General features: G+C 31.0%; 1 protein-coding gene and 1 long non-coding RNA gene across 2 annotated transcripts; one reads left to right on the top strand and one right to left on the bottom strand.

The window, feature by feature from the left end:
* Nucleotides 1-7,963: 7,963 nt before the first annotated feature.
* On the top strand, nt 7,964-9,913 carry LOC139500198 (toll-like receptor 4). The gene has a single exon (XM_071288937.1). It carries the CDS (start codon nt 7,964-7,966, stop codon nt 9,911-9,913), a length of 1,950 nt encoding a protein of 649 aa, XP_071145038.1.
* A 5,022-nt stretch (nt 9,914-14,935) lies between these two features.
* LOC139501404 (uncharacterized) lies at nt 14,936-17,929 on the bottom strand. Its single transcript, XR_011658550.1, has 2 exons — nt 17,835-17,929; nt 14,936-17,110 (listed from the first exon to the last, which is right to left on the bottom strand). It is a non-coding gene; the product is annotated as an uncharacterized lncRNA (long non-coding RNA).
* Between the last annotated feature and the right edge of the window lie 476 nt (nt 17,930-18,405).

Here is an 18,405-nt window from a genome sequence, read left to right as displayed (position 1 = left end):
GAAAAGATAATTCAGACACGTGTTACACGGGGAGCATGTTTATTTACAAATAATAATGTCACGTGATCGCGCAGACCTCACATGCTGCATCTCCCAAGTTACAATCCACTGATACATAACCCATTATCATGCAAACATGCAACGTGAATGTGATTGGTTATCAAATAATACAGAAATAATGCATGTACAGTTTATGAAGAAATTAGTTCATCAAATAGATCGATTTTCACTTTTGACACGAATAGGTCGGGTTGACATTTCTGTCATCGGGGATAATGTTGAGATAAATGGGATACAACTGACCGTCAAAAAGGTCTAGAGAAGCACATCAGTAGAACCTTAACATTAATAAGTAATACTTACCAAAATTTCTCTAATTAATAAACTATATAACTGAAATTTCACAAAAATAACGGTAAATAATTTGATGATGGTGATGATGCCGGTTAAATTGGCGCGAAATAATATTCTTACTCCTATTGCTTTACGTAAAAAAAATGTATATAATTGAATTTGACTAAAGTTGAACATAAAAAAACGTGAATATGCAAAAGCCTGGTAATATATTAATGATAAAGTGTGTATAAATTTCCGTAAACGAATTTACCCGTATACTTCACTAAGAATTACATTTGAGCGCAAGGAGATCTTTATTTGTGAATCGGTTTATACCCCGGTAGAACTCAGGGTCGAAGTTCAACATGTTTATATTAACGGAATTTTTTGCGTTGCTTTTAAATCATTGAGGCCATCTATTTTTATTACGTCGGTTTCCACATCTTTAAATCAGAATTATAGAAAAAATGGAATGTTGTTAGCAGAATCAAAACAGAAATGATGAACACTGCAACATTTTCAGCAAAACATAAATAGGATGGAGGATCTGTGTATTCATATTATTTGTAAAACTCTCCGTATTCCTGTGAAGCGTGTGCTTTACATCGAGGCTTGTTATGCTTATCATCGACGCCACAGTACTTCAACCAATCAGAACATGTTTATTTGGGGCATTCGACCTATTTTAACTCATATTTTGGAATTTTTTAATCGAAATTATAGAAAAATGGAATGTTGTTATATAGTACATATAAAATAGAAAATGATTATACTTTTAGCTAAAAAAAATTTGGATGGGGTTCTGTGTATTTACATTATTTGCACAACTCTCCTTACTGATGCCATATTTTGGAATTTCCGTGACCTAAATGGTTCGCGAAAATTAATATTTTTATATATAGTATAGTAATTATTTTGATTTGAATTTTGTTTTTGTGCGTGAATTATTTGAATTTGATGATTTTGTCTTTAAAACTAAACAACCTTGGCAAAACCTTTTGGAATTTTTGGTCATCAATGCTTTTCAGCTTTGTACTTTATTTGCCCACCTAACGATATTTGTTCAACATTATCACGGGTAGTAAGGTAGTCATATCGAGGAGCGTTTAGTACAGTGATTTTGTTATAGTTTGGTTAAGTTGGTCATGGATAAGTTATGTTACTTCCCGAAACGATTGCCTCAGTTCTTTTAAAATGAGCAAATAAAAAGCAAATTACATGTTTGAATGACCTTCTGCTGTTGTCTTCTCTATGGTCGGGTTGTTGTCTCTTTGACACATTCCCCATTTCCATTCTCAATTTTATTGAATCTTTATTGTAAGTCAAGCGATCTTAATTGAAATTGTTGTTTTAAGAAATTAACGCAGGATAACCAAAATATCGAAATTGGTATGGTTTGGTTAAGCGAATGACATGGTTCAGTTAAGAGTCTAGAAATTCGTCAGGGTTTTGGTTACATTTTGGTTACATTTGTCATGGTTTTGATCCAAATAAATACATAATTGTGCCACCTTAATATTGATAGTTTGTTTGAAGTCCATTGTTAAATATTAAAGTAACACAATAAACTAATTGACGAAAAAGAAAAAAAGCCTTTTGAGCAAACTTGGTGGGCGCAAACGACAAATCGTAGATTGATATATGTTTGTACCCGGCGTAACGCATTGCGACGTCAATGGAAATATCGGGCGTTTGTCCTTCCGTCTGTCCGTAGGTCTGAGCGTTCGTACGGCCGATCTCACATGTATAATTTTTGCCAGATTATTTTATGTAACTTATATCCTACGTTTTTTAGCAATATATTGGGCTAGTTTGAAATTCAGTCCTGATCATTTACTTTTAAAAGAGTTCTGCCCTTTGGATGCATAAGTAATATTAAAAATTGCATCGTTTACACTGTCATATGTACAATTCTTGACAGAATTTTATGAAACTTGCATCGGAGGTTTATATTAGCAATGACTTGGACGAATTAGAAAACTAGTGTCAAACAGTTAATTTTAAAAGAGTTATGCCCCTTGGAAATATAATTATATGGAGAACTGCATTGTAAGCGCTCTCATATCATATGTACAATTCATACCCGAATATATGAAATTTAAATCATAGCCATAGGTTGATATCAGCAATATTTAGGACTGATTTGAAAATTAATACCGATCAATTTTTTATGAACGAGTTTTTTTTTTTATTTGGAAAATTGCCATATGAGCACTCTAATGGGTACAACTCGAAGGTTTACATCAGCAATGTATTGGATACTTTTGAAAATAAATTGTGATCAAATATTGTTAATGAGTGATGTGCCTTATAAATATAAACTACAATGGAATTGGCATTGCATTGGTTCTGAAGCCTTCATTTTTGTAAAGATATTTTTAAAAAGTTTTAAAAAGAACAGAACGGACTTGTTTAGTTATTGCCCTTTGTTCCCTAGATAAATACGATATGTGCAACCGGGAGGAAATCAGAACTCTGTTCTTTTGTTCTTTTTGGTGTGATCCCAACATGTAAATATGATATAAGAAACGATAAGATAGGAATATTATTAAATGTAATCAAGAACCCACAAAGGGCATCATTTTACAACAATGTTATGCACAATATGATTGAAAAAAAAAAACAGAAACCTATATATAGCTAATAACATACTATATGGACTTTATCAAATAATTATTTCCTGTGTTCATTGTATACAGGACAGTTTACTGTAAAATGAATCTCATCTTCAATAGAATTTGATCAATGTGATAAGCAGTGATGAAATAGACGCTGAGTTCTCTATATGCATTTTTTTTTTAACTATATCTATATTTCTTACTTCTGCGATTATGAGCACTTATTCTCATTTTACATATAGCTCTTTTTATATTAAAATCTTTAATTGACAAATAATCCTCCTTTACGAAGTCAGTCTTGAGGTTGAAATATTTTTCTAATTTACTATTACCTTGTGATAAGGTATCAGATCTTTTGACCTACCAAAATGATATATCAAGGAGGCTCGAGGGTATAAAAATTTCAGAAAAAAATCAAACATTTGTTTTTCATTACAAATTTTATTTATTTCATTTTGTAGTTGTTACTTTATCATATGGTACAAACATCATTCAAAACAATCAATTCGTGTTGGCCTCAGATGACTTTCAAAATGTATACATCATTGAAAAAGTTCCATTTTTTGGCTCTAAAATTGAAATATCTTTTTCAACTCATCGGTGACCTATCTTTTTTAATATAATTTCCATATAAGCTGTACTTAAACTAAATTATTGTAAAATTTTAGCGATTTCTGTAATAAATTTCTTTTTTTTTTATTTCGATATTACCTTTATTTCTCCTATTACTTCAACAGAAAAAAAACACCTTTACAAAAATGTATGCTTCTTTCGAAGGCAGATTGTGACCGCAAATGAACGGTGACCCCACTTTTTTATTTTATTTTTCTATTAACTATAAGATAAAGTTCATTTATAGAAAAATATAGAGAAATCCTATATAAATGATTTAGACCCGCGAACCCCCTTAAACCACTGCTTTTATTTACTGGCTTTCGAATTAGAAATAGGTCCATAATGTATGCCATAAAGTTCCGATAATATCAGAAAATATTTATTTAGTATAAATAAATGTGATCAAAAAACATAATTGAAAAAATACACGTATTATTGTGATTAGTACAAGTACATTCAAACTGTGTACGGCCTAATTTTTGACACGACAAGACGACAAGATGAATATTAATATCAGTATTCCATTCTGAAATAAAAAAAAAAAAAACAAACAAAAAAACATTTTGTTTAGATTTTAGCTTTTTTTATTAGTTATCAATGGCTTGGAATATATTCACAGATCAGTTCTTTCTTCAGTGTTTTTGTTACTTGATTACTTTGCTTTGAATCGATCTGATTTGTACAGTTTGTTTTACTGTGACATGTATTCCATGGTTAAGACAAGGGGTGACTTGGAGCACGCAAACATTGAAACCACGCCATATTATGTCTGACCTGCTATAAAGTCTACAGTCGGTTATGCACTGGCTGTATATCATATTTGTATTTTTGCTTATTGTTTTGAACCTAAGTCAGGCTGTTAGTTTCCTTTTTTTAAATGCTTTATCTTTAATTTTGTCGGAACCTTTAATTACTTGCTGAGAGGTATGCGTTTTGTTAACTGTCGAAGGCCGTACGGTGGCTAGTTGTCTCGTTGAAAGTCATACTGCGTTTACTAATTGTATATTTACCTTGTGCTTTCTTAGGTCATATCTGGAACTGTTATAGTATATAATAGTGCCAGGTCATATTGTAATCCGGATACAACTGCTTTTAATGAAAATTGCTATAATTGAAATGCATTTATATATACTTTAGTGGTCTCTTTACACGTGCTTTTAACATGTTTAACCCTGCCACATTATTTATGTATGTGCCTGTCCCAAGTCAGGAGCCTGTAATTCAGTGGTTGTCGTTTGTTTATGTGTTACATATTTGTTTTTCGTTCATTTTTTTACATAGATAAGGCCGTTAGTTTTCTCGTTTGAATTGTTTTACATTGTCTTATCGGGGCCTTTTCTGGCTGACTATGCGGTATGGGCTTTGCTCATTGTTGAAGGCCGTACGGTGACCTATAGTTGTTAATTTTTATTTGTTCTATAATTATGATAACTATAATGATCGAATTTTAGATTTACTGTAGGCGACTTTGTTCTCAAGCGATGTTTGTTTGCGAGTTAAAGATCTACTCGTATGGGAACAAAACAACACCATAAGAAAATAGCGACCCCATATTGCCTCAAAATAGGATAGAATGGGTTAAAAATCGAAAAAAATATCATCGAAGATATTGTTTAATAATATTGTAATAGTTGTACACAATATTTGTTTATTTTGATAGTACCATTTCCATCATTCACGACAGGAATCACATAACTGAACCATGTCTAACATGAACTAAACCATGACACTAATGAACCAAACCGTGACACCAAATTTTCTGCAATCTTAAATTGTGTGCAAATGTAGGGGTTTTAAGGAATATTTTACGGCAGATGTAGACCATAACGAATTATGTGATATAACAGACAGTAAAGAAATCACTGTACTTTATGCATTAGAACCGAACAACAACTTATAAATTTTGACATACGCAAGCACTATTCTGTGTCAAATCATAACTATATGATAAAAACTTTTGTGTACTAACATACTAACTATAAACAAAAATACTGACCAGCTTGAATTTATATTCAGAGGTTCCTAAAGCGAAAATTCCGACTGTTTGTATTGTGTCATTGTTTATCAATAAAAAAAGACATAACACAACCATGTCTAACTTATCTAAACTATGACAAAATCACTGTACTAAACACTTCTCGATATGACAACCTTACTACCCGTGATTGTAGATAAGTCTTTTGAAGACACAACTGGTGTCTAGATTACACACTATCAATTTAATTCGAATTGAAGACGAATCGAATTCGCTAATCACGTTCACACACCTCTGTTCACACACTATCGTTTTTATTTCGAATTGATTCGAATTGCTTAAATCGCATTATCTAATTCGCATTATGTCTTGTTCACACGTCGTATATTTAATTCGAATTGAATCGAATTCGCTTATCGCGTTTACACACTCTTCCTTTTTTAATCGAATTGATTCGAAGTGGCTAATATGAATTATCCAATACGAATTATAAATGCGTTTTTGTTAATGCGAATTAAAACTCAACGTCGCTCAGACAGTAAAGCAAATTTGACGCGCATTGCATTCGAATAAGAATATACGTTTGGATGTAAAACGTTTCTAATGCGAATCAAACTAATTCGAATTAGTTAATGGGAATCGAAATCGAATTACGTGTAAACGCAACATGAACATGTTTTGTCGTGAATATAATTATATAATAATTCTATTGATGTTTTTTTTTTACTCTGTTTAACAGTTTCAACAACAATATTGAACTCTAAGGTAAATACAAATAAGCAGAAGTCGATAAAATATCAAAACCTGGCAAAATTAAGCACTTGACAATATCAATTTCATCATCTCTAAATTAATTATTAATAGATATGCAAATATCATTGGCTCACACCGAACAGCAAGCTATAAAGGGCCCATAATATCACTAGTGTAAAACAATTCAAACATGGAAACCAACATTTAATCTATGTCAAAAACGAGGAACTATAAACGTCTTTGAACCACACAAACACTGAACAAACAGGCTCTTAGACCGCAACAAGAAGAAAAACGTTAACAATTGCAATAATTGTAAATTGAAATGTTCTTTATGATCCAATAAAAAACAAAGATGTTAAATTTACATGCATAGATATATTGCAGTACATTTTAGCATAAAAAATCCAAATTGGCAATACATTTATCAATATTTTCCCTAGTCGCAAGGTATTTGCAACTGCATTGATCGGACATTTACATGATTAATTATATACAATATCGATCATTTGTAATGCTGTTGTGATAATACTGTAGCATGCGATTTCCGGCAACATTTTGAAAATTATGAATCAAAGTGATTGTATATCCGTAATAAAACTATTTCCGTAATAAAACTGTTTATACATCACACTAATTAAACACATCGAGGAAATGTGTTAATTTGCAATTGATTTCACAGAGCTCGAGGTAGGTTGCGTTTTTGAATTTCTTAATTTCAGGAAAGCACAAATGTTCTATATACTGTCTTTAAGAATTAAGCAGGGATGAAACGTTAATTTAGATTCACGTGACTCTTATGTAAAATTCACATGAATATCATCGTCTCAAATGAGTTAATACGTGTACTGATTTCACATCAGTTTCATATGAGTCTAATGTGAAATTCATGCAATTCACATGAAAATTACCGGAAGTATTTTACGTGAAATAATGGGTTATATTTTCAAAATAAAGTTATTCACATATTATCTTAATTCTAAAATTTGATTAAAACATGAAAACCGCCATTTGTTTTTGGTAAAAATTTGAAAGAGTTATCATTTTCATAATGTGGTTCAAGTAAATATGTTGACGTGAGTTTCACGTATAAGTTCGTTTGAAGTGAATCTCACACGAAATTTATGTGAAATTCAGCTGAGGAAAATTCACCATTGTATTAAGAAAACAATTAATACTCTTTGTGTAATAAATTATAGCACTAGATTTAAATGAATTCATTAAGACGATTTAGAAATGTTAACACCGATAATAAAAATGAACAGATATGCCTTGCAACAATCGTAAAAAAGCCATTGAAATAATTAAACTTGACAATTCAAACAGTTATCATGATTATGATTATGTTCATTTGTAATAAAGCATAATTCGTAATTTATTTTCACAATATGGTGATGTTTTGAAAAAAATGGTAAAGTTATCATTCAAATTAATAAGGTGAATAGTATTCTAAAATCATGTTTGGCATTGAAGAGAGGAATAATTTTTAAAAATGTAAAACTACCGATTTTTAAAAAGTTCATGTAGATTAAGATAGATAGAAAACATTGAATTCTAACTGTCAGTGCATGCCTATGTGTTTCGACCTAATTATATCTTTAACTTGTATGTTTATGATAATTTTAATATAAGTAATTATGTTTCTGATTTCAGTATTATTGTTGTCATGGCGTTTCTCACATGGATACATTGGTTGGCAATTTTGCATATCGTACCATATGGTTGGGCTAATTCAACCAATTGTGATTTTGACAAACGATGCCGATGTAGTCTTAGAAACGATTTCTTAAATGTTGATTGCTCAAATAGTGGGAAAATTGCAGTTCCAACTGTTCCGACAAATGTGTACACTTTCAATGTATCCCATAACGATATTCTTTTAATCCGAAATGGAACTTTTAAAAATCTGTCTTACCTAGTTACCCTCGATTTGTCCTCGAATCGTCTAAAAACTATAGAACCAGATGCGTTCATTGGTCTTCACTCATTGAAACAATTTATACTGCAAAACAACAAATTGCGATATCATCACGCTGTATTTCCAACCAACATCTTTAGACCAGTTGTGAGTCTTCAGTCGCTTAATGTCCAAAACAATAGTTTGAAATATGATCATACATTTCCTGATGATATCATATCTGATATTTTAACCTTAGAGAGTTTGTATGTTGATGCCATCTTTGTTACTCGGGTTCTATCATTTGGTAAAGGCTATTCTCTATTGAAGAAAATGACAAAATTGTTCCTTGGAAATTGCTTATTGAATGAAATTAACAGAAATACATTCGTAAATTTACCCTATTTAGAGCATTTACAAATTTCGAGATGTTCGATTAGAGTTTATAATCCATCTGCACTGCAAAATTTGTTCAGAATGAAAATTCTGAATTTATCATACAATAAGTTGGACTTCAATGGGTTTTCAAACTTGGTTGAAGATACAGAGAACATGAAATTCTTAGAAACTTTAATATTAACCAATACATTTTCAACCCAAATGAATTTACCAAAGTTATTGTTCTATTATTTGGATGCCACAAACATACGTGAATTGTATATTAACGAGAACTTTTTTGTAAATGCCACACCTGAAGTTGAACACATAGAAAGACTTCCAGACACGCTTCAATATTTGGATTTTTCAAATAATAAACTGATAGACTGTCGCTTTGATATGCCGACTTTAAAAAAAATTAATATGCAGTATAATCTACTTGGTAATTTTTTAGCATCTGAATCATATGCCCCAATGTTCGAAAACGATACCAGCTACTTACTTGAAACAGTGGATCTATCTTTTAATCAAATGCATACACTAAAATGGTCAGTGTTTAATAACCAACTTAAATTAAGAATTATTAATTTAAGTAACAACTTCTTATCAGACATTTCTCAATTAACGAAGCTTGAAATGCTTGATTTATCCAACAATAATATAACAAGCATATCGAATATGCAAGCAAAGGAAGCAATTAGCAACTTCTCAATGAAGTCAGCTTTCAAAGTAGATTTATCAAATAATCTTTTTGAATGTGTATGTAAAGAGACAGTATTTCTAAGATGGATTCTTAAACATGTAACTGTTTTTCATTACATTGATCGTTACACGTGTAAACTCGATAGCGGAAAAGTTGTAAATAGAAATTTTGTCCACAATGTTGAACAAGTTATTGAAGGATGCAGAGACTACACGATTTTAGTAGTTTGTATATCGCTGGTTTTGTGTTTGGCCATTGTAACCGTTGTTGCTGGTTTAATTTATCGATATCGTTGGAAGCTTCGATATATGTATTATATGACTAAGAGCAAATGGTATCGACATAAACCCCCGGGTACTGAAGGTCAATACAGATATGATGCCTTTTTATCGTATTCTGACAATAAACAGAATTTTATAGTTAAAGAGTGCATTCCAAAACTTGAAGTGGAAAGAAACCTAAAGCTTTGTATTCATCAGAGAGACTTTATACCAGGAGAGGAAATTACCGTGAACATTACAAGTGCCATACGTGACAGTAAGAAAACTATTTGTATAATAACAAGAGCATTTTTAGACTCATTTTATTGTAATTTTGAATTCAATATGGCTAGGATGGAAAATATTTATCACAGATAGGGACAAAATATATTATTTTTAGTTTTCTATGAAAAGATTCCAGCAAAGGATTTATCTTTGGTTATGTTAGAAATTATTCAGAAGCAGTCCTACATTGAATACCCTAATGATGAACAAGGCAATAATTTGTTTTGGGACAAGAAGAAGCAATAGAATGACAATTCATTATCCTTATGTATAGACGGCGTGCATAAATCTGAGTCCACAAACGTAACGTCTTCAAATAACTGAAATCATTTACGACGTCGACATTTCCCCCCAGAAAACGTTAAGCGTAACAAAAACACTGGACACTTAGTTTATCACATTACTTTCAACATAAACGTTCATTATACTCATCTTTTTTTTAACAACGAAGTGCAGCAAATGCACTTTCTGGAAATATAAATAAATATATGCTAAGCGCAGTGTAATGGAAATGATTAGCGACTATGTCGGGAACACTATTCGGAAAATAGCGTTAAAACGTCATTTCTTTTTATTGTAACATGATAGTTGGACATTAAGAAGGTTCAGGTTATCAGTCTGGACTATCGAATCATTCATATTTTGCAGATATTGTAAAACCTCTTGATATGCACATTTGGAATATCAAGTTATTTTGTAATAAAAAAATAGCAATTACATATTTTTTCTTGCCGATTCTTCCATTTTCGAAAATTAATCCTCCCAAATTACTACTTCTTACACATAGCGAACTACGTTCCAAACTCATTCACTATGGCCGTTTTTGATTTTTTGGGGGGTAAATTTCGAATAACGTCATTGTCCGAATCCGAAAAATTCTATTATACGAAAATGCGGGAAATATGTTGAATTTGTATAAATTTTAGGTAAAAAAATCTATTTGATGCTTATTTAATGTTACAAGTTACACATATTTTTGCCGTTTTCTCTAAGTTCGTTTAATACTTTATATATTGAATTTTGATAACTTTACTAATAATGTGGATTTTAATGGCTAGCATTTATTATTTTATCATTCAAAAACCCTTCCTGTTTAAAATATTTTTAAACAAGGTTGAATAAAACATCTTTTAAAAGCGCATTTTACAGTTGCCGTCAACTTTGTGCACGCCGTCATAGTAATACAGATGTCCTTTTGACACGTATATGATTTTTGAAACTGATTAAGATTTGATTGAAAAATTAAATAGTCAGAAATTGATGCGGAACTAAAGAAGTGTTTTGTGAATGTCACAATATAACTGTTATACGTCCGATTTCTGTTTTAAGTGTGCATGCTAACAACAACCTAGGTGCTCACTATAATATATCTATCAATCTAAGCAGCAAGGGCATGAATAAATCACAAACAGGATAAAATGATTCACAAAAAAACTAGACACAGTAGTAAACAACAAATAAAACACTGACGACCGAATTCTTTTTGAAAATAGACCTGTCAAGTCTTTCTACAATTGAAACGTTAACGAACCCAGTAATATTATTGGCGCTCTTCAAGAATTGTATTATTGTCAAATAACGAATGATGGATAGGTACAGGCGATAATGACGTTATTATAGCCCTTATAGAACCGATGAATGAAACATTAAGGCTATTTCATTAGTTCGCATTTCGAATATTTGAAACAAAAACTTTCCATCCTTTCTATTTCATCATAGTACTCAATTTATTGAAGATGCATGTAAAAGAATAATCATTAGTTTATGGTGATTCTGGACTACTAGGAGTGGTTTCAGTAGAATTTATTTCTGTATTGTTGATCGATAACTGTTGGATGTTTGGATTTAAAGTGTGTTGATTTGCATTTGCATATGGTATAAACACACACTAATTTGGTATGCCAAATCTTGTTGGCCATTCATAGAGACGTTATATTTGTTTGTTTGCATCAATTTTCGCCGTTAAAAGATTCGTTGAATAACGTACGGCAATAATACATTAAAAGGTATTTTAAACAGCTCATAATACATGCAGTGTCTCACTTTGTATACGGTATATTGCAGTAAATGCTTGATATACTAATTTCACATGCATGTACTCTACATGTTACTTGATGGTGGTTTACATATATTTGTGTCATTCTTTTTCATTGATTTGCATACCATGCCACTGGTGGAATTGAACAATTGTAAGAATGACATTTAAAAAAAAGTTATACTCTGACATTCCGTAAACCATTTTAAATAGACTCGAGACCAGAATTGAAATTTTGTATGTGCGCCTGACGCGTGTTTCGTCTACAAAAGAATCATCAGTCACGGTCGAATAAAAAAAGTTGACAAGGGACAAATAACAAGTTTTCAAAGTTATCATTGGAAAAATTTGATATATTACACTCGACAATAAAATTACATTACAATGCACTTATACTTCCGTCCAAAATAGAAATAAAGGAAGTATTATTTTTGCCCCAATAATTTCACATTGTACATGATAAACCGGAAAGTTTCGATTTCCTATTTAGTCGTGTACAAATCATATATAATTATGGCTTGTTGAGGATATAAACAATGACTAATAGGTAAAAGGGAATGGTTCAATCAAATGTTTTGTACTTAGTTACATTCAAATATTCTTTGACAAACGAAACGTTGCAGTGTTTGATAATCGAAAATAATATTACAATAAAAATATTATAACAAAAAATGAAAACTGATTGGTACTTCCACATGACCTAGTATCTAAATCCTCGAGATAGCAAAACTTTCCAACAATGGAGAAGGGATGCGTATTATGTTTAAAATGACAGAAGGCCTAAAACCAAATATCAGTACATTATTAACTACAATTACACCAATAGAGGATGTCATTTAAAAAAACTATTTTTTTATGAACTTGGTTGGTTTATAGTGCATTTTCGGGGTTTTTTTTGGCAGTTGTGATGACATATTTTGTTTACTTCTCAGATTTTAATCCCCCCTTGTTATTTTCCACCAAAATTAAATTCGTTTATTGGAAAGATCGGAGCTGATATAACCAAACCGTACCATAACTATTACCATATATAGACTAGTAATCAGAGGGAGGTATTATACATTGCAGATGATATGAAAATTCAACAAAATAATACATTCATTGAATGGACAAAATTTTAAAGAAAAAAACAACCAGCAATAAACGTGTTATATGACCGTATATTGTGTAATGCACAACAATCAACAAATATGGATTTTAGGCTACGTCTTTAGTGACACAATACATATGATATTTCAATATTCAACATAAGACGTAATGACATCTTTGTACTGATCACTCATTAATCAATTTAAATTCTGACAAATATTTAGCTTTAACCGTGTCAAATCACCAATTCAAATTTCCTATTTGTTTAAACAAATTTTGCAATTTTCACAGCTTTCTTAATATTTGACCTTCAGTATAAATTAACAGAAACCAGGTGTATCCTGAATTGTACATGTATTACTTTCGACATGCCAAAATGTCAAGCCATGTTAAGGTTTTTTTCAAACGAGTTATCTTTGAAAAACAAGTCCTTCTAAAAATAACCCCTGGTTTTCTTGATATCTAAAATTAGTATTTTATGGAACGTATTTATCCTCAATTGTTAATGCAAACTCATTAACAATAGACAACTAAATTTTGGATCAAAAGGTTTTAAATATATTTCTCTTTTACCAAAAGTGTCTTTTTCTGCAAATTTGACGGTAAATTTAAGTAAACAATGCCATCAAAAGTACTTTCTTGTGTCATATAAGGGCTTCTTTTACATCCGTTCTAAATTAGAGGGAGTGAAATGGTGGTCTGACTCCTAATTTTAAATCAAACAAAAGTAACACAAATAAAACTTGTTATCATATAAACGCATATGTCTTTTTTGGAATACATCTAACATCACTTAAAAAAACACTTGTAATTTTTGCCATTTTAGATTCAAATAACTAGTATAACAAATATATAGCAATATAAATTATGTTATGTTTATAATCGTCTTTGCCCTTTCTGTTCTTTAACTGTTGTTTGCGTTCCTTGAACATGTTGAAGTTGATATTGTCTTTTTATTTACGGTAACATAGATTGGAATATTTTCTTTTTTGTTGAAAGACCCATCAGTGACGCTCGAATTAAAAATTATTATAAAGACCAACTAAAGTACAAAAATCCTAAACTTTTTGCAAAATACAGCTATTGTAACTTTTTTCCTGAGGTACACACTAAGGACTGTAACACTATTTTACAAAGCTCTTCATGTATGTGCCTGTCCATATTCAGGAGCCAGTAAATCAGTTGTTTTTGTTTGTTGCTGTATATCATATTTGTTTTGTTTTTGTTTGTTTTTTCGTTTGAAGTGTTTTACATTTGTAATTTCTGAGCCGTTTACATGTATAACTGACTATGCAGTATGGTATTTGTTCATTGTTGAAGGCCGTTCGATAACCAATAGTGTTAAATTTCTATGTCATATGTTATATGACTCTAATTGAAGAATTTTTTTATTGGCAAACATAACATATCTTCTCATTTTTGTATAATAAATGTGTATGTACGTCATGCATGCATATTTGGATCTAAGTAAACATCACAACTCCTTTGCACACACAAAAGTTCAAACAACGGATAGAAAGAAAGGAGACAAAGTACACACTGTATATATATATATATATATTCATCAATGTACATCAATATTGCATAAAACGGTTGGGATACCGCTAACATGTTTAACCCCGCAACATTATTTATGTATGTGCCTGTCCCAAGTCAGGAGCCTATAATTCAATAGTTGTCGTTTGTTTTTTACTACATATTTGTTTATCGTTCATTTTTTTAATATAAATAAGGCCGTTAGTTTTCTCGTTTGAATTGTTTTACATTGTCATATCGGGGCCTTTTATAGCTTACTATGCGGTATGGGCTTTGCTCATTGTTGAAGGCCGTACGGTGACCTATAGTTGTTAATGTCTGTGTCAATTGGGTCTCTTGTGGACAGTTTTCTTATTGGCAATCAAACCACATCTTCTTTATATTTGTTCATAATTCAAAGCATGACGAAATCTCAGATGAATATATACACCACAACAAAAGAAACGAACCACATCATGAATGGCATGCTAGTTAATAAACTATTAACTTTTATTCAAATGATTATACCTAACTGCTCATAATAAAGCTTCCTTAAGTTTTTCCCAAAAGACAATATTTCCCTGTTCATCTCTAGGATACTCTATGTAAGACTTCTGTTCAACGAATTCTAACATAACCAATGGCATGTCTTTTAGTTGAATTTCCTCATATAGTATCAAGAAAAGCACATTTTTACCTTCTCTTGCATAGATGCTCTCCATTCTTGCCATATTGAATTCAAACATGCAATAATACGAATCTAAAAATGACTGACTTAAAATACAAACTGTCATTTTACTTTGGTGAATTCCATTCGTAATGTTTTGGGTAATGTCTTCTCCTGGTATAAAGTCACGCTGATGTATGCATAAGTTCAAGTTGTGATTTTTTTCTAAATTTGGAATGACGTCATTCATTATGAATCCAGTTTCAGAATTCGCATAAGAAATAAATGCGTCATATTTATAATTTTTGTGAGATTGAATGCTTTTGTATAATTTATATTTATGTCTCGTCATGTAAAGCAAATAACGTAGTTTCCATCGATATCTGAATATTAGTCCTGCACAAAGAAAAATGAGCACAATCAAAATTGCTACCGTAACACCAACTATCAGTTGTGTATATGTTCTGCAGTCTTTTCTTAACAACATAACTATTTGACTTGCATCTCTCATGTCAGCAATTTGTCCATTTTCATAACGGCAAGTGTAGCCTTTACTCTGGACCATCATGTTACGATTTTCTAGAAGCCATTGAATAAACGGTAGGTTTTTACAACTACACTTTAGCCTATTATAAGATAAATCTAGCTTTGCTGTGGTTCCCAATTTGTGTAAAATGTCGAGCGAACTTTGTTTAGAAACACTCCAAATGTTGTTATGCGAGAGATCGATAATTTCAAGTTGGACTAAATGTGAAAGATCAAAAGATATATCTGTTAACTTGTTGTAGCTTAGATTTATTTTAGTTGTATTGGCGTGACCATGAAATATCGGAAAAGTCAAATCATGTATTTCATTTGAAGATAAGTCAACTTGTTTTAGAGTAGTTTCATTCGAAGAAGTATATCTGTTTGAAGCAAGATACACACCTAATGAGTTATTTTGTAAATCTAAGGCTAATACATTGGCCAAGTCAAAGCAAAACTTCATCAGTATATTATCTGAAAAATCAGCAATCCTTAATGTTGACGGTAATTTTTTATCTTTATCACCGAGCGCATAAATAAAATTATTTTCATTAATGTAGAGTTCCTCTAAAGATGTTTCATCTGAATTAAAGATCATGTTTGGATTGAAACTATATAAATCCCGAATTGAGTTTGAAATTTTTAATATTTTCAATGAATTAGGAAGTGCAAAAATTACATCGATTATCAAATTATTATTTGATATATCCAAATATATTAAGTTTTTGTTCGCCCTGAATGTTTTTATCTCTATTCTCATTAGTGAACAGTTTTGCAGATCTAAATACTCAACGTATGGAATATTTACAAATGTTTCTTTGCTTACCCCTAGCAATATACAATAACCAGCCTTCAGTCGTTTGAAGTGTTTCAGGGACAGATAACCAAGTCCAAACTCCGGCACTGCAATTACTGGTCTTATATCAATGTCAACACTCTCAAGACTGGTGAGACTAGATATTATAAAATCAGGAAATCTTTTACAGTTTTGCATGTTTGCTACATTTAGATATTTTAGAGACGTAAGTGATTTGAAAACACTTTTTGGAAGTGCGCCTTGGCTACAGTTTATAAAATTGCCTTCGAGATGCAATTCTTGTAGACTATATAAATCATCAAATGTTCCCTTTTCTATGACAGTTATTTCATTCCATGACAAATCTAGTTTCGATAATTCGTGCATCAGATTAAAAGTATTGTTTGGAATTTTCACCAGAACATTAAATCCTAAATTAAGTTGGTTTACATTACGGGGGAAATATGGGATATGTTTTCCTGTTATCTGTGTGTTATTGCAATCTATATCAAGAATAGGCGATGTTGAACAAATGCATCGATGATCGAACGGACACCTAATATAAGGTATAGTTGACGTGTTATATCCTGCTGCAAGAGTGAATATAGTTGTCAAGAACTTCAGTGATGTTATATGCATGGTGCTTTTTAGACAATAATTTCTCTGAAATGAAAAATAATAAAAAGGAGAATGAAAAGAAATTACGACATGAAACTCAGAAAATACAGGTAGAGGTAAATATTGTTAACAAAATCAAAATGGCGCATTGATATTCTTCGTGTTTATATTTACTTTATAAACATTCAAGTATTTAAAACAAATCAAAATATAGTCTTTAACAGAAAAATCTCAAACATATCATGCTGCAGAAAATTGATCGCCTTTTTTATTACTTTCTTTATCAGAAAAATTGAAAAGATAAGATAGCAAGGGAAACATTTGATTTAATATGCTACTTTTGGAAACACATTTCATTATTTTTTTATCGTAACAGCATTGAAAGTAATACACGAAGGTAGAAATGCAAACATATCACAGGCCTTTAATAAAAAAAAAAAAAAAACAAACAAACAAACAATAAAAAAAAAACAAAATCAAAACAAACAATAAAAAAAACAAAATCAAAACAAACAAACAAAAAACAAGATGATCAAAAGACTAACGGACAAAATAAATACAATTGCCGAGATATCAATACATTCACCCTGAACAATAAGTTATACACTAATCCAACATGAAACTACATCAACATAGACAAAACAATGAATAAATGTAGTTTTCAGCGAAAAACCGTTTTATGCATGCTGGCAAACTAAACCTTACATAATCATATTTTTCAGCAGTACTAACGAAAATAGATGCGTGCTGAATAGTATGTGTATCTTACCTTAGACTATCTGATAATGAGACATTAATATAGTTTACAACTTGTACAATTAATAATCCGAACAGTGTTAATTCTACGACCAGTCAAAATGAAGTACACGTCTTTTGACCTCAATTGTAAAGGGTGTGTTTCCTTTCTAATACTATGTAGAAAGATTCACTTTCATTAAATGTTGGAGGAAGTATTTCTTATAACTTGAAACACACTTAGCTTGTGCATATAAATTAAATACATTGCATATGCTGAATGAATGATGGCTGCACACTGCCGTTTCGTGGGGATCGAGTCGACATGCCGTTGTATTGTGATATACTGGTGAACATTTCAATGTTAATGATATCGGCATAGTTTTCTGTCCGAAAATATTTTATTAAATGTGTTTCTCAGTGTTAAAGGTCGTTCGGTAACCTATAGTACTAACTGCTGTGTCTTATTGTCTCTTTAAGAGAGTTGTCTAATATTGACAATCATATCAAATCTTCTTATTTTAATATTAGTAGTGGTATTATTTTTTCATGAATTAATTAATAAGTAAAGGTACTAAAAGTATTTTTGTAAAGTTAATTTATCT

This window comes from Mytilus edulis, chromosome 13 (genome assembly GCF_963676685.1).
Source record: "Mytilus edulis chromosome 13, xbMytEdul2.2, whole genome shotgun sequence".
Lineage (NCBI taxonomy): Eukaryota > Metazoa > Mollusca > Bivalvia > Mytilida > Mytilidae > Mytilus > Mytilus edulis.
This window is presented reverse-complemented; position numbering and strand designations above follow the sequence as displayed.

Bases quoted from the DNA above. Each gene is read 5' to 3' on its own strand.
- LOC139500198 (XM_071288937.1), top strand. From the start codon at position 7,964: ATGGCGTTTCTCACATGGATACATTGGTTGGCAATTTTGCATATCGTA.